The sequence below is a fragment of the Cryptomeria japonica genome, chromosome 2 (genome assembly GCF_030272615.1).
Source record: "Cryptomeria japonica chromosome 2, Sugi_1.0, whole genome shotgun sequence".
Taxonomy (NCBI): Eukaryota; Viridiplantae; Streptophyta; class Pinopsida; order Cupressales; family Cupressaceae; genus Cryptomeria; species Cryptomeria japonica.
The window spans coordinates 352,903,642-352,925,730 of NC_081406.1; the positions used below are offsets into that span (position 1 = coordinate 352,903,642).

At 37.7% G+C, this 22,089-nt stretch overlaps 1 protein-coding gene across 1 annotated transcript in view; it reads right to left on the reverse strand.

Moving 5' to 3' along the window:
* Window positions 1-22,089, reverse strand: part of LOC131065247 (uncharacterized) — a 163,359-nt gene that overhangs the window by 92,193 nt on the left and 49,077 nt on the right. Inside the window, exon 3 of the mRNA XM_057999715.2 lies at window positions 10,164-10,223. Within this exon, the coding sequence (XP_057855698.1) occupies window positions 10,164-10,223 (60 nt within the window). The remainder of the gene's footprint in view (window positions 1-10,163; window positions 10,224-22,089) is intronic.

A 22,089-nucleotide genomic window follows, 5' to 3' on the forward strand; every position in this document is an offset into this window, starting at 1 on the left:
CAAAAGTCTTCTACTTGAAATTCGTGCTTGTACTTCCTACCATATGTTTCCTCTATATACCCATAAGGGTCAAAATTCTCCCTCAAGGCAAAGAACATGAATGAATATGAGGCCAACTCCCTCTCTGCATCATCCAAGGCTAGAGCATTAGGACATACCTCAACTGAATTCCCCAATATGATGGGCACGGGAGCTCCATTTCTATGCCTGTGTCTGAATGTCTTCGCATAGTCTGCCAACTGCCTAGCCACCTCAAGTAGCACTATCTTGTCTATCGGATACCTCGGCAACATGTAGGGGGGTGAAGGACATCCATGGACTCTGATATATGTAAACTTTTGAAACTGGATGAACCAAGCACCGTACCTCTTTATAAGTTCTTGTGCATCTTGAGATAGTCGATTGTGAATCCCGCCTTGCAATATCCTAGTGATGTTCATTGTGAAGGTATCATTGACTAACTTGTAGTCACTTCCTGGTGGATGATGCAAATGAACATAAGAGTCACAAACTCTCACCTCTCCGGGTCCTCTTCCAATCACTCCTCTGTGAGGTAGTCCCGCATATTCGAAACTCCTGATCAAGGCATATATGACGTATGAGCTCATGTGGAATGACTTGGTAGCCTTTAGTCTTCTCAACTGCACGTCCAAGCAATGGCTAATAATTCTAGCCCAATGAATCATTCTTTTTCCTTGAACTATCACTTGGATGAAGTAGAACATCCACTTCTCAAAATAGAAGGCTTGAGGTGCCCCTATAACTCGATTGAGCAAAGTTATCAAATCTCTGTACTCCTCCTGGAAGTCGATCCTATGTGGTGTGTTGGGAATCTTGCTCAGGCGAGGATGACTTTTGAGTAACCAACTCTTATTGATGATGCTCAAGCAAGAATCTGGATCATCTTCATACATGGACCTGGCTCCTTCTAAGCTTTTGTAAATCATATCTTTATGCTCTGGAAGATGGAGAGCCTCACTTATAGCCTCCTCTAAAAGGTAAGCCAAAGTGTTCCCTTCCTTGGATACGATCGATCTTGATTGTGGGTCATAATGGCGAGCACACTCGATCATCAGCTCATGGCACTGTACTGCTGGAGGGAAACCGGCCGCCTTGATGATACCACTTTCAATTATTCTCTTTGCGACAGGTGATGGCTTTCCAATGTAAGGGACCTCTCGAAACTTCTTGACACTGAAGTTTCCCAAGTTGGTATCTCCAATGTTGCTCCACTTTGACACAATCTTGGTCTCCAATTCTTCATTCCTCTGATCTTCCTTCATGAGAGCTGGACGACTAGTGGATGCTCCTGCCTTTGGGGTCGCCATCTTGACACCTACACAACATTTCATAATGAGTAACATATTTTGCAACGTAGAAATATAGAGTAGAAAGGAAGATTTAAGATTTTAATTAGGAAACTTCATGATAAATCTTGAGTTATCATTTCCTAATTAACTACGCAATTTTCAAAAACTTGAAGTTCAAAATTCAAAATCTCAACATTGGGACTAGGATGATCTCGCCATACCTCCACTTGAGAATTAATTCTAAAAAATGATGCAAAAATGAGGTGAATTTTGGCTAGGCAAAATGTAAATTGAAGTCCTCCTTTAGCAAAATGCGCCTCCTTTAGTCTTCTCAAGCATCAATTCCACCACCTTTAGTCTTCAACACTTAAGATAATTCACTCCAACTAAACCAGATTTCGCACCTCCTTCCTTGCTCCTCAAATCGCACTTGGAATAATGAATGAAAGATGATTAAAATTGCTCAAAATACCCCCATTATATAGGGCGCTCACCATTTCATCTTCCCATAGGCCGACTTGGCAAAATAGGCCAAAAAATAAATAAATTTGCAAAAACAAGAGGCCGACCTAATAAAATGGATAAAAATAATACTTCAAGCGCTCCTTTTTCAATTTTAATTTAATAAAAATTAATTTTAAATGCCTTTATAATTAAAATTTCAATTTTCTAAGGCTCAAAATTAATTTATTAAATGCCATGCGCCTTTATTAAATGCCAATTTAATTTAAATTTTTCAAATATTTCGAAGTTGATGATTTTGGCATTTCATGCGATTTGGAGGATGTCAACGTTGGGATATGGCAAAAAATAAAGAATGCCAATAATTTCGCTCTGGTCCCTTGGAGAGGGACAGGAGCACTTTTTCACTTTTGGGCTAGGATTCTCAATTTTTTGAAGTCAAACCTTTGTTCACCATTCTTTAGAGGATCCTTACCATCTCACACAACTTTGCCTTAGCATAATCTCGGAGGGAATTTGTTGATTTCATAAAAAGCGCTCTGGTCCTTCAATGAGGGACGGGAGCACTTTTGAGTCCATTGCATGAATTCTTGATCACATTAATCTTCAATTTACCCTAAAGGCGTAGAATATCACATTTCACTCCATCTTGAGCCTTGGTAATAAAAATATCCTTTCAAAATGCAAGGTAAATGGTCATATTTGGAAATTGCGCCCTGGTCCCTTGGTGAGGGACGGGAGCACTTTTGCCAGTTGTCGTCAAAATTTGCAACTCTCGCATCTCAATTCCACTTCAAGGCATTTTAAACACTTTTTCAAACTTGCGCCTTGGCCTCAATTTGTCCAAAATTGGCGAGAAAGGAAAAATAACATGTTAAGTGCTCTGGTCCTTCAGTGAGGGACGGGAGCACTTTTGCAATTTCAAGCCTATCCGTCCTTTGCTAGCTTTCCAAATTATCTTCAATGGGCTAATCATGTCCTCTTCCATTCATTTCAATCACAAACTTGCCTTGGCCTTGCAGGAAATTTACACTTTTTGGAAAATCGCTCTGGTCCCTTGGAGAGGGACAGGAGCACTTTTTGGAAAATCGCTCTGGTCCCTTGGAGAGGGACGGGAGCACTTTTTGCATCTTGGCATACTTCTTTGTTCTTTAAACCTCTCAATTGCGTCCAAGGCATAAAACATCATTCGTCCTTCCTATCCAAGTCAAGTTTTGCCATAAAATATCAAACAAAGAAGAGAAACTTGAAAAAGTGGCATGGTCCTTCAGTGAGGGATGGGAGCACTTTTCGTCATTTGGGTTGATTTACTCCTTTGTGAACCGCTTAAATTATGCCTCCCTTAACCTCTTCAAATCATAAAATCACCTTAACCTTGCAAAGATAGTGCAAATTTGAAATTCGGTGCTCCGGTCCTTCAGTGAGGGACGGGAGCACTTTTTGCTCTCTAAGCCAAATTGTCTCACTTTTCATCTCGAAATTCCTTTGTTAGGGAAGATTTCATCTTACTTCATGCTATGAATAGAAGTTAATGTCCAAAAGAGGTCTAAAATTGTGCATATAAAGAAAAGTGCTCTGGTCCTTCAGTGAGGGACAGGAGCACTTTTTACCTTCTAGGCAAAAACTTCATCATTTCATTGTTTTCAATCAAGTCTGGATGCTTTATCATGTTCATTTCGTCCTCCACCATGCCTTTGATGTCTCAATTTAACCAAACAAGGTCAGGAATGGCTCCAATAAGTATTTTCGCCTTTGTCCTTCAGTGAGGGACGGGAGCACTTTGCCTTGGTCCCTTGGAGAGGGACGGGACCACTTTTTCCTTCAACCTTCAAAATTCACCATTTTTGTGCCTTCAAAATCTTCAAAAGTATCAAGTCATGTCCAATTATCATTCCGGAAGACCCTGCACAAAACAAAATAGAAAAGTCAGTGACAAATATGCATAAAATAACATTTGTGCTCTGGTCCCTTGGAGAGGGACAGGAGCGCTTTTGTCCTTTCTAGCTAAAAATATTCAAAATTTAGGTCTCCAATCATTTCACAAGGCAGAGTTAGGTCATCTTCAAGGCCCGGAATCAGTTAGCAAGCTCTCGCAAAATCAGAAATTGCACTTAGAATGAAATTCGCCCTAGGCCTCCAGTGAAGGACAGGAGCACTTTCTCTATTTCAAGCATCAGCTTGCCTCCAAAATTTGATCAAAATTTACCTAGGCAAGAGTATACAATTTCATCATCAAAATACTAACACTTAGACAAAATTTGAATTTTCCCTCAAAAAAAACCCTAACTAGACCTAACCTGAGACATATCTGACTTCCTGACAGACTCATCTTATTGAGTCAAACTCAATCCTCAGGAGGACACTTAATAACTTTCAAAATTTGACTGGACTCAGCTTGAAAAATATCCAAAAGGAACCCCTAAGGTTTAGCCTTAGGCCAGACAACTCACTCACTCACTCAAAACCCTAAAAACAGAGAGAAGAATAGGTAAAACAAAAGCAAAAAGAGGGGGTCCCCATTTTAATGGGGCGATGTGTGAAATGGTCACAACAGTACGCCACTCCATGATGGATGCTTAACACCTGCCATATGAAACCAAGAGGGATACGGCATCTGCTCTTGGGCCTAGGAGGGAGGATCTCTTGGACACCCTATCCAACTAGCCTACCCTAGTGCACTAAGAAATTGGATAATAAAGAATGGCGACTAACTTACAATCTGATTTTATCTAACAAATATAATACTAATGGTAATTAATCGATATCATTCAATACAATTCATTAGCATATGTTCCAGTTTATGAGTATTACTTCATATCTGTTCTCTAATTTTGTGTTGCAAGAAAACAGTATACAAAGGTACTCCCATAAAACTTAATTACCTATTTTAGATTTGGGCAAATTTAAGTTAATTTAGAGTATAACTAATTAGGGGGCATTACAGTGTAGCAGCATTTTGAACAGCCTAGAGCCAATGATTTTTTGGGGAGTGGATGAGTTAGTGAGATTAAAAGTGATAGCTAACGCTGAATATCATCATGTTCATAAATAAATAACTGATTGTCAATCGCTCGTCAGGATGAAAGATCCAGCTATAAAAGTTGTCAAGGAAAATACAGAGAAACTGGAAATTGTTAAAAAATATATTTATATATCTGCACTACTCTTCTATTCATATTGACAGAAGAGATCAGGGATGTAGTGAAGAATAATTTTGTGCGCTGGTTATGACACAGTTGGGAGGTTCTTCCTTCAACATCAGCAACATGAAAGATTTGATAAGAATTTCAATTAGAATTATAGTATAAAAACTCAAACTGCCCAAGTACCAGATATTCTTTATAAGGAGCAGAAGCTTTTTACAATGGCGATTGGGGAAAGAAGAGCAAGCACAAAAAGTAAATTGAGGAAATCAAGGAGTTTATGGATTGAGTTCAGCTTGCAAGGGAAAAAAAATGGTACATTGTATCCTAGATTGCCAGATCATTTAGATATGTCAAATTCACATGCAAAATTAGATATTGATGATTCAGAATATTTATTTGCAGCTATTTTTCATTTTTGTCCTATATATATTTTTTAGCAAAGATTAAAGCCTATTCGAGACTAACTATTTAAGAATTATAATTTTATTTACTCTTTTCTATAGATAGGGATAGGATTACTTTAAAGCGGTATTTTTATGGGAATATTTGATTATTATTTCATCCTTAAAAGCTACCTCTTGAGAGTTTATAAATAAGTACTTGGATAACATAATTTGTAATGAGAGTTGATACCAGATTTATGCTGTAGAAATTCTCATTCAAACTTTCAACTAGAATCATTGTGTTGTGTATATGAGAATCTAATAAATTAATAATAAGAGCCTATAGGGTTTGTGTTTAACTTTGTGTAGCACTTATCTTTACTCTTTCAAGCAGGGTCCAAAACTCAGATTTGGCAATTACTTGATTAACCCAAAAGAATTTGAATGTCGGGACTTGGTAAAAACTAGGGAAGAAAACTTCTCCTAGGTCCAAGGACTTAGAAGACAACATTTCTTGGACAATTGTTCAAAGGCAGAAAAAAGGTGTTCCAAATCTGTCTCCCAATTGCAGACCAGAGTTATGGGTGTGAGGTTGAATAGGTTAGGCTCTACAATTGTTTAAGATGGACCCTTGGGTACTATTTTGTGCTTGGCAACTTGGTTACAATTGTGTTAGATATTGCTTGGCAGCTTGGCTGTAGTTGTTTTGTTTTTATCTCATCTAGGAACTTGTTGTCTGGGATTTAAGTCTTTCTATCTGATGTACAGGTTTATGGTCCCTTCAAAACCCATTTATCTTAATCAAAAACAAAATTACGAATCATAAATTTCTTCTATGACGAAAGTTTTTTAAAAGTATGTTATCGTTATCATTTGCACAGGCTATAAATAGCTCTAGCTAAAAATAGCAAATCCCTAAATATGCTCTTCTCTTTAAAAATATTGACGGCAAAAATAGCACATCGTCAGGTAGCTCTGATTGACTTTGATGATTCTATATCTTTTTCTTTAATATTGGCTAACACTCTGAAATTCTTTAAAACCTACTCATTCATCCCTCCTTTGTAAAGGCATGTCATTCTTCTATCAACCATGCCTAAATGTGAGCTAACAAAAACAACTTTCTTTGTATCGCATGCACCTAAGCTTATTTATGTGCCTGCACAGTAGCAAAATGACAACAAAATTTCTGCCTTTCTATTGGTATGTGCCATTGTCCAGGCATGTGCTTGTACACTAGCCTATTCAATTCTTTAAAAATTACCATCCTTTGTATTGGCAGTCTTTTGCCTTAGACACGCATCATTTTTAATTTTAAAACTTTCCTTGCATCCACATGTCCCACCTAATAGGCATACACTACTACATGAGGAAGAAAATTTGTTTTCTTTAAAAAATAAAAGGTCTTTGTAGTGGCATGTCCTGCAATCTAGGCATGCGGCACTACTCTGCAACTGATTTTTTTAGCTTTTTGATCTTTGGTTAGATGTGTGCCTAGTGACTCATAAGCCCATGCATATGAACAATTTGTTTTAAATCATGTGCCAACGCATATATATTAAGAGGCACCTGCTAGTGGTCATTAAAAAGGAAAAAAAAAATCTTTTAGATGCCTTTACATAGGTGCACCCAAGCTTTTTCCATTTGCATTTTCAAGGTTCTTTGTTGGTGCACCTTGACACTTCTATGCACACAAATAAACTAGAAAGTTTATAGTTGCAAAGTGTATTCCTTATCCCTCTTTGGCACATCCATACTTCACACACCCTTGTCAAGGTGCATTTTTGAGTTCACATGAACGCTATTGAATTACTTTGTAATCACATATCTTGCCTATTCATCACATGCCAATACTCATGCCCATTAATTTTTGGAAGATTCCATCCTTTGTTAAGGTACACACCAATACTCATGGTGAATTTCTTTTAAAACAAAAACTCCTTTGTTTGAGCACATTCTTTTTCTTCATGATGCCTTTACACATGATAAGAAATTTGAATTTTCAAAGCTTCTTTGCATTGGTGAACGCACATTTACACAAGACAAGAAATCTCAACAATAATCTGTTTTGCATTGGCATGCATGATTGGTTTAGTGTGCACCAATGCAATGGTAATCACAATTTTTTAATTGTTCTACTTTGGAATGGCACACTTGCAATCTCTTCTAGAGGCCAATAATTAACTTTGATCATCCTTTCCATTGGTACATATCCTTCATTGTGCAAAGGTTTTCCATTCTTTTACAAACCTCATGTCGACATGTCCTCTTCTTTATCCAAACTCATTTTCTGCATTTTCACAGATTTGTTGAGTATAGGCACATAACAATTGCTAGGCATGCATCAATATTCATGACAGAACACATTAACACTTTATATTAGCACTTGCCAATACACTAGAGAAATTTTTTGAGAATCTTTTGCTTCTTTGTTGAGGAATTTGTCAAATTCACTACACAAGCCGATACACTCACTTCAACAATACATCCTTGAAACTCTCCCACACAACCTTTTGCTTTGTTTAGGCGCATTTTTCTGCTTGGTGCATCTTGTAGCATCTTTCATTCCTTTTTGCAATGATTTGTTGATTTCTCCAAGTGCTTGAATTTATGATCCTACATGGTTAGCAAAAAAGAACCAATAAGACTATGCATAGAAGATAAGATTTTGAAACATATCAAGGGCCGATAAATGAGGATTCCCAATTAAGATAAAAAAATTATATGGGCACAACATACGAGAACAGTAGGCATGTGACATCTCTCCTCTTGATACGATTAATTTGCTTATCCTTGTGCTCAAAGCACTCCAATTGAATGCCAGCTCAACAATTTTGAAAGGCTGCAGTGACAAGTGGAGCTAACCTTAACCCAGGGTGAATGGTCAAGCAAATGAGTGTGGAAGATCAATTTTGGCTTGGATACTTGTCTCAAGTCAAGCACTATCGTTATGTATTATTTTCTCTGGTGATGCTTCACATTTCTTAATCCTGTCTTCACCATTTCTAGTTGCAAAAGAGTCTGAGGTCAGACAAGGAACTCAATATTGAGGTCCTACCTTTCATCTTGTCTTGACAGATTAGGTAAAATAGGGGTTTTTGCATACTCAGTGATGAAGCTGGCACTCGCTGTATTATTTAAAAAAAGTGTTTTGTAAGCAATTATAGTTGACAAGGTTGATGAGATAGTCCATTCTCAAATGCATACAAACGAAGAGTATCTTCCATTTCTCTATAAGAATTGTATGCGAAGTGTTCATCTTTGCCTCTGCTGCAAATTATGAAATTCTTTGATTGTAAAGATTCATCAAGTATCTTTGGTGCATTTAAAATCTTCTTAAGTACTTGTGGCCAAAATTAAGGATTAGTTTTCATTCTAAACTCACTCAAGCATGGAAATAAATCTTCCCTACCATCTCCATTTGTTCATGCTTTATACTTTGTTCTTGTCTAGTATAATTAGTATAAGTCTGAACAAATAGAAGGTCCTTCTCAGATATAGCCTATCTCATTATAAATGAAGGCTAATCTCTGCTCGGTGCTAGCTGAATTAGTACATCCCATGGCCTCACAATCTATTTTCCTCCTCAAAGTAGACACTATCTTCTCAGAAAGACTCTTTGTGGAGTCTCTTTTAGCAGTTGATCTCAGTCCTTTGGAAAGAAATTAATATGAGGAACAACAATGATAACATTAAAGGGATGTGAAATCTGATTTAAAGCATTTAGGCGTGTATTAGAGTATGTATACATTGCAAATGAAATGAAAGATGTAGATTGATATCAAAACACAATCAACATGTTTTCAATATGTGGAAAGTTAGATCACAATCTTCATCAGACCAGAACCTCCCAAGGAACTGAGGAGTTAATTCTTCTGTCTAAGTTTAACTTGTGTAAATATTACCTTATAATGACACTCGATGCTTATAATATTGATCTCAGATGGGTCACTTTGGATTCAGTGAGTTCTTATTCTGAAAACTTATTGACCCCTTATCATCTATCTGCTACATGTGCTTTGAGAAGAAAGTCTTTTCAACACGAGAATGTTTTACATATCTAATCAACCCAACTTATTCAAAACAAGATGGCATGCTGCGGATCTAACCAACTCAAATTATATAACAAAAATGACACGATATGGATCTAATCAGCTTACTCTATTATTATTGTCAACCTTGTAGAGAAACATCTCTATACTGAGTGTCCCTTGCATGCTATTCATATTTGTTGCCTGTTTAGCTATTTCTTACCTACCTGAAAAATTATGTTCTTTTCTATTTCCAATATGTGAATGCTTGCATATTTTGTTTCATATACCTGGTTGGTATATAAGCTCAAACATTAGATGCCAATTCAAACAGATACACGGTGAAAATACATATCTGTTGATGAAATGTAACCATCATAAGTGTCTTTCTATCTATTCTTTCATAGTCCATATGTTTTGCAAGTGAATTTTAAATATCTTCATGTTTAACTCTCACCCATCTATTTTGTGTTTGATACGGATATAAAAAAATATTTACTACAAGAAATAGACTGTGTGTGGGGTTAATAAACTTGTATTAACATAAAAGCATCTTGAACTTCCTTTGATATGCAATACAAAGATTTTAAACATTCTGTTTATCCCATGGCAACATCAACAAATTCAATTGCAAATATTAAATATTTGTATTTCTTAGATTTTACAATGTCAATTGGCAAGTGAAGTCCTCTAATCTCTGATGTTAAGAACTGTGAATCTTCAACACCACAAGTATAAAAATACTAGCCTTCCTGTTTGAAAGGACGATTGTGAAGTCTGTACAAGCACAAAAATGAATTGAAAAAAGCCACTGAAGAGAGAAAAAGTCACCTTTGTAAAGCTTTTGGAGCCCTATAAAACAGTTTCTTATACAAACCTAAAGTTGCATGACTGCAAAACAACATACAAAAACAATGTTGAAATTGATTAATTTGCAGATATCTGCTCACTTCCTTTACAGGATTAGTATAACTTATTCAATCTTGCTACAACATGGCATTATCATAAAAATACTACAGGATCAAAAAAAAAATTGATATGCTCCAACCTGGAAATCCCATACAGACAATCAGTTCAGGTTGAAACCAGACAAGACAAAGTGAAAAGAAGAGAAATTGAAATAATTAACCAGCTAACAGATATTAGTGTAACCATGCAGGTGCCATGAAACTTCAGATCACAAAATCATTAAACATCACATGCATATTGCAAAGATAACCTGTATAAATAATGAAGATATCTACAATCAGTACAATGATAGTATATAAAATGTAACCATAGGTGAAAATAAATTTGAATTTTCACAGCAGGCATCCAATCAAAAGTTGAAGTATAATTGTAATGGTACAGGAAAAAATCTCCTTTCTTGGAGACTTGAAGAATTGAGAATTTTTTCAGTTAATGCCTAATGGCTAAGTTACTGGAAACACAGAATACTTTTGAAATATCAATTTTCAACATCTTTAGCGAATGCCAAAATTTTATTATGAACTATAAATAGGATGATTGGCAGATTTATAGTTTACACAAAAAAAGTTACAATAATTTTTGTATGATAAGGGAAACAGAAACTAAAAAATAGACTGCAAAACAAAGCACTTGGTGTGGCAAAAAAAATTCTGATCTCCTACGAAGAAATTAAAAAAATGAAGACACATACAGCTTGCATTGGAGACCAGACAAGATAAATCACTTTCTTGTTATTGCCTTGCTTCTGAATTGGTTGTGGTGCAACAAAATTTATTGTCTACATTCAAATTGTCCTCATCTCCATCTCTTTTTCTTAACCAAGATCACGATAAAATTTTTTGAGTTTTCTTTCGTCTATTTTTTTGGGTGCAATTTAGGATGCAACTTCCAACAATTCATGTCAGTATGTCCATCGCCCTCATAATAACCACAATAAACTTTAGATCTTGTTGATTGTCATTGGGGAATATGTTGTAAGTGAACATGAGAAGCTACAAAAATGTGTTAAGGCATGGAGAGTCACACAAGATGATCTATATAGAAGTCCAAGGTACACTCAAACCACAAGGATTTCAAAGAGAAAGATCTAGAGAGTGCACAAAAGAACAAGAGTTGTGCAAACATCTCCGCAATTAAAGAAAGGTTAGCACAAAAGGTTGAAATTTCCAAAGAAACAAGAACCCAACCAAGAAGTTGAAAGGAAAGATTCATGCAACAAATAATCCATGTCAATACCTGCACAGGGTGTGCCTTGATAATGTAGCCCAACCAACTAGGATGGTAATCTGTATATGACCCCTTGCTATTAGACCTAAGGATGATTCTTCAGCCTGAATTTAGAAAGGGTAGAATGTATATAAAAAGGAACCTCGACCAAGTGCCTAAAGAGATGGATCAAAGGTGGCCAAGATTTTGGTGAAGTAGCTAGTGAGAGGCTAGTGGGTAATCTATGAATTAAGCGATTGACTATTGGCAATGGCAGATATGCATGAGCTCTTGGGTGTTCAATGTAAGCTCTTGGATAACTTAATATGTGTTTTGAGTATGTAGTGTAGACTGTAGATGATACTTCTATGATGTGATTCATTCTTGATAGAGAACTGTAACTTGTAATGTAATGACTTGAATATGAATATATATGAATGAGCTTAGCAATAATGATCATAGTTCTCAACCTCATTCAGTTATATCCAAACTTGTGAGAACTCACATTTTTTAGCAAACAAGTAACTTGTCTACAACGCACAAGACAATTCTTCCAAAAAAAAAAAATTGTCAATTTCTAGTAACTCAGCAAAAAAAATTGAGAAACTTGGCTAACGAAAAAGAGCCTAAACCCTTGTTAAAATCATGATTCGGCAAGTTTTTGTTATAGATCTCCTAGAACTTGGTTGACTCAGCAAGTTTTTGTTCATATCTCTTGAAGATCAATACACTTGGCAACTTTTTATTTAGATCTCCTTATTAAAAAAGTTTAGTGGATACCAGTGGGCTTCAAAGCCACTAATGATTAAAAGATAAAGGACCCAATTTTGAATGAAAAGGTTGCAGATATAAACAATGTGAGATATAGCAAAAGAAAGATTGTGCCACCATATTTGATGATTGGATGGATAGGCGAAATACTACACTGTTGAATTTCCTTCTTTCTTTCTTAGGTGCTATAGTTTTCCTCAAATCCATTAGTCTACTGAAGATGAAAAATGCAAATTTCCTTTGTGATATTTCAGAGGAAGTCATGGCTAAGGTGGGTGAGGCTAACGTTGTGCAAATCATTACAAGCAATGCAACAAATCATGATGTTGCAGTTAGGCTACTCATGAAGAAGCACCCATTTACTTTTTGGACTCCTTGTTGCACTCATTGCCTTAACCTTATATTGGAGGATCTTGGCAAACTTTCATAGATCAAACCAGTTGTAGATCATGGTCAAAATATTTGCACATTCATATATAAATTTAGAATCACACTTGTGTGTTGGATATTTTGTCATTGATGTCAAAGGATGATGATTCAAGGTCATAAATCTCAGAGGATTTCTCAAAGTAATAGATTGAGCTGCCTGGTTGTCTGCTTGAGGTGCTTGAGTTGCTTGAGCTGCTTGGTTGTGTGTTTCAGCTGCTTGCTTGCTTGGTTGAGGTGCTCGGGTACTTGGTTGAGTTGTTTGCCTGTTTGGTTGATCTACTTACCTGCTTGGTTGGGCTACTTGGTTGTCTGGTTGAGCAACTTACCTGCTTGCTTGAGCTGCCTGCTTGGTTGAGGAGCTTGGTTTCCTGCTTGAGCTACCTGGGTGTGCGGTTGAGCTGGGTGAGTGTCTACTTCAGCTGGTCGTGTGTCTACGTAATCTTGCTGTGAGCTTACTTGTCAATTTGTCAACTACTATATCAGATTTCTTGCCATGTCACCGGTTGATTGACTACTTTTGAATTTTATATATGGTGGTTAAGGACTTTACTCTTTTTTAATGAGTCTATAGCATAAGGAGAAGTATAAAGATACGATTTATTGAAGGAATGATTAAATTTTCGGGCCTTATAGCTATTTGTGAAGGAAATTACAAAGGCTGCAGTTGTAAGGAGTACAACGGCAAATATGGACGGTTTTCAGAATTAATGTTTGATCATTTTTTGGGAACAGATTCTTTTATTTCATGTATCCTATTTTAAGTTCGGCGGCTTCAGTTCTTCTTGTAATGTCTTTATCAAAATCAGGCATGAATTAAAGCAGCGTATGATGTGGTATGTGACAGCTGCCGTGTAACTTATGGTGAGTGATAATTATTCTAGTATTGGTTGGGAAGCATTATTTTTGAGTCAAGCTGCAATTTTGATTGGAGACATTAAGGAATCATTTTTATTTCTGCAGACTTAGTAACGCCTTGAATTCAGAAAAAGGTGAACACCGAACATTGTTATTATTGAGTCATGGTGATTTATTTTTGCTCTGAGCAGTTTGGTGATGACTGGAAGGATTTTATTCATGACAGCTCGATTTTGTCATAGTGGGATGAACATCAAGTAACCACAAGAATTTAATTACTGTTGCAAATATTAATAACATAGCAAAGTCGTTTTTCTAAAATCATCATGGGTGTATCTGCTGGTAACAAGTTGTGAAGCGATTAAAAATATAGTGAGCTTTGAGTGCTGAAGAAGTGTGTCGGACAGGTATGGGAAGAGGATATTGAGCTGCATAAAAAGAGACAGACTATCGTGGGCAGTATATAGCCCAGAATAGGCATGTGATTTTAAAAATCAAAGAAAGTCTATCCTACAGGGGGTTAATGGGAAATACGCAATGGTTGAATATTTTTGTGAAGTGTGCTAGTTGTTTCAATTCCTCCTATAGTGTATTACTTCTGTTATTGGCATGAGATATGGGTGTTTGTTTGGCAGCAAATCCTAATGTAATTTGATCATGCTTGGTGATTTGTATGAAAGGATAGTCAACATTGAACAAGCTACAGCAGCGTATGTGCTGATATGCATACCATGTATGAGATTTGGAGAAGGTGGAAGGAGATGTGTGTTATTGGTTTCTAAGCTGCTATTTCATCTTTGAACTGATAAAGGTGTTTTCTGAGCATTTAATACATTGCTTCTGAATATCTTTATGTCGGGGGATCTTTTATATTTCTTGCTGGTGATAGAAGTGTTGTATGTATTCAGAAAAGTTTTATTGAACCTTGCATTTGAGTTTGTACACAGTCTGAAGTTGGTGCTTCAGCAGAACTAAGAGTCGGTGCTCTTTGTGACTAGGTGCTCACTTTTGTAATCAGGGTTGTGTTGACGTGTATTTTATACACCATCATACACAGAATAAAATACCAATAGGCATCTTATCCTCTCTTGAGAAAATACTCTCTAACTGCTGAAGATTCACATAAAGGATTAGTTAGGAAGACTCCAAGGTTCTGTTAGTAGGGTCTCTACGTGTGGACAAGCTTCCAGCGGTATGATGTGATTTGCTGTTTCCTTCAAGGGGTCTTACGCATTCTGAAAGTTCAAGATTTTACTAAACTAAAGAAACTTTTCAAAAAATAATAAAAGAGTAGGGTTTTCAAGAAGTCTAATCTAATCTAACCCTAGGAATGACTTTGTATGGACAAGACTTGGCAAGATTCAACCAACTTCAATTTTGCCATAAGATAACAACTCAATTGAAATTAGTGCAATCTTCTATGGTAATAAAATGATATTCAATACATCAAAGGTCAAGGACACTACCATGAAGGTACATATCTAAGATACAATAATGATTGAAGATTAAGGGACTCAAAGTATTCTCCAGTCGACCACGCAAGGCGTTCCTACAATCAGCAAGAAGCTAGTGGTTTGGATTACGAATCCTACCAAAGATCAAGTCTCACACAATGTCCTTCAAATTAACACTCTACTTTGATTGAGCATGATTCAAGTAGATTAAACAACCATGAAGATAACCAAGAAAGTTGCAACAAAACACCATAACTTCAATATTTCATTGATTTCCAAGTCATCATGTACAACAATTGCTTGAATTCCTCTCTTCAAAACTCAATCTTACTACAAAATAAAATTGCTTCTAGCTCTAATCTTTCTAATACAATAAACTCTCTGATATCTAACTATTGACTACTACTAAATGAAATGAAAAATGGGGGTATAAATAGCATCCCCAGCTACAATGAAAGGTCCAGATCGAAAGTAGATCAACGATCAAGATCATGACACCTAAACCCTAATTAGGGTTTGTTACAAATGGCCTCCTTTTTACTGAACAATATTAAATACATAGCCAAATATTAAATTTGGCACAAAAATCTAGGAGACATAAACCAATGACAAATAAGATGCCATGTCATCTATAACAACCTTTCATCTAGAACCTTATTCCCTTTCCAATGTTCTTTTTTGGCATATGCAATGAATCTTGTCACGATTCCTTCGATTTCTGCAATTGGAATCTCGGGAAGATTCTTCATACTCTCTTCCAAGTGGATGACCTGATCGAATGCATCTAGAAGAGCTGCGTCCCAAGTAGATTCAAGTTCCTTGGTTCTTTCAATCAGGAGCATGGTGGCAAACATTTGATCATATTGCTCATCTGTAACATTTGCGTCCTTGCAAAAGATAACCTTGATTCTATCCTCTAATTCCTGCATATCCACATCTGTCTCGACCTCGATCCTTCTGCCAAGAATGGTACGAAGTACATCAAATACTCTGTCCTGGATCGGATTGATCACCTCCTCAACTTGGCCACATCTAACACTGATGTCCTCGAAGAAAACACTCTTCATATGGAGTAAGGTTGACCACTGAAACAAACTGTGAGATTCCCCATCCAAGATCTTCTCTTGCGCTAAAACTTTCCTTGATGTGTGTCTAATTACCTTCAAGACAGGAATGATAACATCCTTGGTATGGGCGAATGCAGCTACTGTTATCATCAAATTGTGGATTATCTCAAGAACTTGGATAGCTTGATGAATAATCTTCATCATCCTTGTTACAAATTCTATGGCCACTGTATGAGATCTATCCATCCAATTACTTGTACGTTGAACCATGTTCCTGAATCTTTCTGCCTCATTGATTGACTGAAGTGGAAGTGCTTGCACTGGTGATCTAGCTGGATCCTGACGTCCCAAAGGTTCATTGATGTGACTGAAATATGTCCTCCATGCACCGACCTCTCTCTCAAGCTTTCTATTCTTCTCCATTTCTTCTCTAAGCTTGCCCTTCAATGCCTCAAATGAATCGGTGGCATCATCTAAAGTCTGCTCTGCTGTAGATGGTCCTAACTCAAATGTCTGTATATCATATTCCTCTGCTAGGATCTCACCTTCATATTTGTCTGTTGCCGGTGTAGCTATCTGCAATTTCCTGGATCCAGTCTCATCTCGAATCATCTTGGACATCTTGGTAGCCTTTCTCTTCTCTGTCACTTCCTGGGAATGTCCAACAAGGCTCTCTAAATCAATCGCACTGTCCTCGTCCTCTACTATGATCACCTTGGTTAATCTTTCCTTCAACCAATCTGGGATAATCGATCTTGTTTCCTGAACTTGAATCTCTTTATGTACTACTTCTTCTTGTCTGGGAGGAGATGTCATTTCGTTATCTTCTTTGTCTTCATTTAACGCATAATCCTGGAGAGATCCATCTGGTGAACCATGTTGTGCCTGTCCTTCTTCCTGCCTATCGTTCTGTACCATCGACTCCATAGATTCTTCCACTTGAAGTGTCCTCTTCTCTAGTCTAGAAGATGTACCGGATGATCGATCTCTGTTGGCCTCTTGTTTCCTCTTGGAAGACTCTTTCTTTTCTGACCTTTCTTTTCTCTTTGAACCCCTTGGATGGAGATTGCCCTCACTGGCACATCGAAGGTTACCTTCTCCTGAATTTCTAGGATTAAGATTGCCTTCACTCACACTAGCTCCACCTTCGGCTGGTTTCTCTTCCAAAGTGAAAGTCATAGCTATGCCTTGTTCTCTCAACTTCTGATGCTGTACGTCAACCCATCTGCGAGTACAAGACAAGACTGGTGCCATCAAAGTATCTAAATCCACAACCTCAGGCTCATTCCAATCCAACCTTATTGTTTTGCTTTCTCGATCATACGAAGACTGGATATGCCTGCCACTGTCCTGAGCTTGGTCGGCCACTCTATAAATCCTGCATTTCCTGATGAAATCCAAAGGCAATCTAGAATGCATTTTTTGTTTCACTTCAAGATCATCTAAGAGATTCATCATAAAATCTTCTATTTGGTACTCATGCCTAAACTTTCTGCCGACTGTCTCCTCTAAATGTCCATGTGGATCAAAGCTTTCTCTCAAAGCAAAAGATGAAAAAGCATACAAGGCTAACTCCTTCTCTGCGTCATCCATGGCTAAAGCATTAGGACATACCTCAACTGAATTGCCCAAAATGATAGGTACTGGAACTCCATTCTGCTGTCTGTGTCTGAATGCCTTCACATATGCTGCCAACTGTCTCGTTACTTCAAGTAACACAATTCTGTCTGTCGGATATCTCGGCAACATGTATGGAGGTAAAGGACATCCATGTACTCTAATATAAGTGAACTTGGGAAACTGAATGAACCAAGCACCGTACCTCTTTATGAATTCCTGTGCATCCTAAGATAATCTATTGTGAATCCCACCTTGCAACGTCCTTGTGATGTTCATCGTGAAGGTATCATTAACTAACTTGTAGTTACTTCCTGGCGGATGATGCAAGTAGGCATAGGAATCACAAGCTCTGACCTCGCCGGGTCCTCTTCCAATCACTCCTCTGTGAGGTAGTCCTGCGTACTCAACACTCCTAATCAAGGCATAGATGACATATGAACTCATGTAGAAAGACTTAGTGGCCTTGAGTCTTCTCAACTATACGTCCAAGCAATGGCTAATCATCCTAGCCCAATGTATCGTACCTTTCCCTTGAACGATCACCTGGATGAAGTAAAACATCCACTTCTCAAAATAGAAGGCATGAGGGGCTCCTGTAACTCGGTTGAGCATGGTAATCAAATCTCTGTACTCCTCCTGGAAATCAATCCTGTGCGGTGTGTTCGGGATCTTGCTCAGACGGGGACGACTCTTAAGTAGCCAGTTCTTATTGATAATGCTTAGACAAGCATCTGGATCATCTTCGTACATTGATCTGGCTCCTTCTATGCTCTTGTATATCATGTCCCTGTGCTCTGGAAGATGGAAAGCTTCACTTATAGCTTCCTCTGAAAGGTACGCCAAAGTGTTTCCCTCATTGGACACGATCGTCCTGGACTGTGGATCATAGTGACGAGCACACTCGATCATCAACTCATGGCACTGAATAGCTGGTGGAAAGCCGGCCGCCTTAATGATGCCACTTTCAATTATCCTCCAGGCGACAGGTGATGGCTTGCCAATGTAAGGGACATCTCGAAACTTCTTCGTGCTGAAGTTGCCTAAGTTTGTATCTCCAATGTTGCTCCACTTCGACACGATCTTGGTCTCCACTTCTTCGGTCTTCTGATCTTCTTTCATGAGAGCTGAACGACTGGTGGATGCTCCCGCCTTCGGGGTTGCCATACCTACACAACATTTCATAATGAGAAGCTAGATTTTGCAATAAATAACATAGATTAGAGAGTATTTTAGGAAACTTCATGATAAGTCTTTGAGTTATCATTTCCTAAAATAAAACGATTGAGCTAGGAATTCAAAATTCAAAATTCAAAATCTAGGCAATGACGATCAACTAATAAAACAATAAAGCAAATATCGCCATACCTCAATAGAGAGCTAACTCTAGAATGCAAAATGAATAAAATCGCTTAGGCAAAATTGATATTTCAACGTGAGATAGCTTTGATGTGATCTTCAAATCAACGTCCCTCTTATCAACTTCGCCACCCTTCAAGTATTTGACGTGATCTCTAATGCATTTGACAAATTCGCCACCTTTGGTATGTCCTTGACGTGATCTCCTCTAAATGATCGATCCTTTGTCAATTCGCCCAAGTGAAAAACTAAGTTCGCACTCCTCAAACACAATTCGCACTTTTTCCTTCAAGATCGCATGTAAGAGATGATAAATGATGATGTGAAAATGACGATCTTCATCTCCCCTTTATAGGCGCATTTCACCATAATTACCTTAGGCCGACTTGTGTAAAAATAAGGCAATTTAAATGATTTTAAATAAATAATAAAGGCCGACCTCTAAAATACCAAGCGCTCCTTTTGATTTTTTATTAATTTAATTAATTAATTATTAAATGCCATCGTTATTATTTAATAAACTTCGATTTTTTTATAAGGCAAAATAATTAATTAATACCAAGCGCAATATTTAAATGCCATTTAGTTGAATTTTCAAAACATATCGAATTTTAGCATTTAAAATAAATTCAAAAATACTTGCTTTGGGCGCCAAAACTTGAAAATGAAAAATACTAACCTTATCGCCCTGGTCCCTGACTGAGGGACAGGAGCGATCCATCACTTTTGTCTTGATTCTTGCAATTTTTACGTCCAAGGTCTTCATTTCCATGTTGAATTTACCATTTTCGCTAGGTCCTTCAAACTAGATCGACTTGCATGTGTGCATGAGTGCCTTTGGATGTATTATCGCCCTGGTCCCTTGGAGAGGGACAGGAGCGATCCAAATATTTTCACTTGAAATTCTCCATTTTTGATATCAACTCCTCCTTCATCACCTTTTAGAAGACGTTTCAAACCTTGTGCAACTTTATTTTGCCGTGATCTTTAAAGGATAACATGTGTTTTGGCAAATATCGCCCTGGTCCCTTGGAGAGGGACAGGAGCGATCTTAATAATTTCTCCTTGACCTGGCATCTTTAATCTCTAATCTTCATTGTAGGGCGAATAATAACATTGTTTGTTCATTCCATGCTGGTTCCTCTTGATTTTTACATGGCATTTAGACTTTAGAAAGATTATCGCCCTTGTCCCTTGGAGAGGGACAGGAGCGACCTGGAAGCTCTAGCCAAAATGTGTGATCTTTCAACCTTGATTCTTCGTTCATTGCCTCTTGAAGGACGTCCTTGATCTTACGTGCACTTGCCTTGACATGCATTTAAAGGATCATGAGTGTTTTAATGAAATCGCCTTGGTCCTTGTCCAAAGGACAGGAGCGATATGAGTTCCTTGCACAAATTGGTAACACTTTGACGTTCAAAACTCTTGCATATCATCTTCAAAAGACACCTTATACCTTGTGTGATCTCGAAAAACCTTGACTTGGCATGAATTTGAAGGAAAATGAAGGATCCCATACAAATCGCCCTGGTCCCTTGGAGAGGGACAGGAGCGATATAGCTTCCTTGTTCAATTTGAGGATCTTTTAACGTTTGAAGTCTTTGTATATCACCTTCTAATCATGTCTTGGACCCCTTACGACCTTGCAAAACCTTGACCTTACGTGATTTTTGAGAGATTTGGCCAATATAATAGACATCGCTCTGGTCCCTTGGAGAGGGACAGGAGCGAACTTCAAGGTTTTGGACTTGTCTTTGCTTTTTTCAACTTGCAATTGTCTTCATCGGGTAAAACGTGATCCCTTGATCTTCCTTAATCACTTGGTGCTTGTTAATCTTTCGAAATCTATGCCTTTATGCAAATTTCGCTCTGGTCCCTTCCTGAGGGACAGGAGCTAATTAAGTGTCTTGATGCAAATTCTTTAACTTGGCGACCTTCGTAACTTTGTGCTTGATGGAGATGTCTTAAAATGTCCACACCACCTTGTTCTTCGCCTTGGAGTGTCCTGAACTTGGAGGAATGGCAATATAACCATTATATCGCCCTGGTCCCTTGAAGAGGGACAGGAGCGATCTTGCTCTTGTAGGCTCCACATCACATTGCTAACCTCTAAAATTATCTTCAACGGATTCGTAACATTCCATTCCATTCATCCATGCCTTGGGTTTCATTGTAACTTAGCAAGAAATTTGTCTTAGACAAAAATCGCTCTGGTCCCTTGGAGAGGGACAGGAGCGAACTTAGGCATTTAGGTCTTTTGTTGACATTTGGTAATCTTCAATTTATCTTCAATGAGTTCATTTCACCCTGTTTCTTGCCTTCAAACTTATAACTTGCTTGATTTTCGTCCAGAACATGCCCTATGAAGAATATCGCTCTGGTCCCTGGGAGAGGGACGGGAGCTACAATGTACTTCGCCCTGGTCCCTTCCCAAGGGACAGGAGCGATTTTGGCATTCTGGACCACTCTCCTTCATGTCGACACTTCAAGTTATATTCATTTGATAAAACATATCTCCTCAGACATCTTCAAATTGTTAAGTCGTCAAAATCCTGCAAGGACAAAGCAATATTTGATTTGTAGCTCCGGTCCTTCACTGAGGGACAGGAGCGATTTTGCTTCCTGGAGGTACTTCCGTGTTCGTGAAATTCTTCAATTTATATTCAACGGAAAGATCACGCCATTCTTTATCACTTGCAATTCGAAATTCATCTTGACTCTGCAGGGGCGGTAAGATATTTGAAAACGAGCTCCGGTCCTTCACTGAGGGACAGGAGCGATTTTGCTCCTACAGGCCAAAATATCATGATTTTGCACATTTAATCTCTTCGCAAGGCGAAAACAAAACATTCCCCATGCCCGGGATCAAAATCAAAAAACTCAAAATTTGGTCAAAATTACTCAATTGGACAAAAATTCATATTTCATCATCAACACTTAGACAAGTTTAAGCTCTGCATTCAAAAATTCCAATTGAAAATAGACCACTTTGGCGAATTCATTGCATTCAAAATCTGCATTCTACAAAAG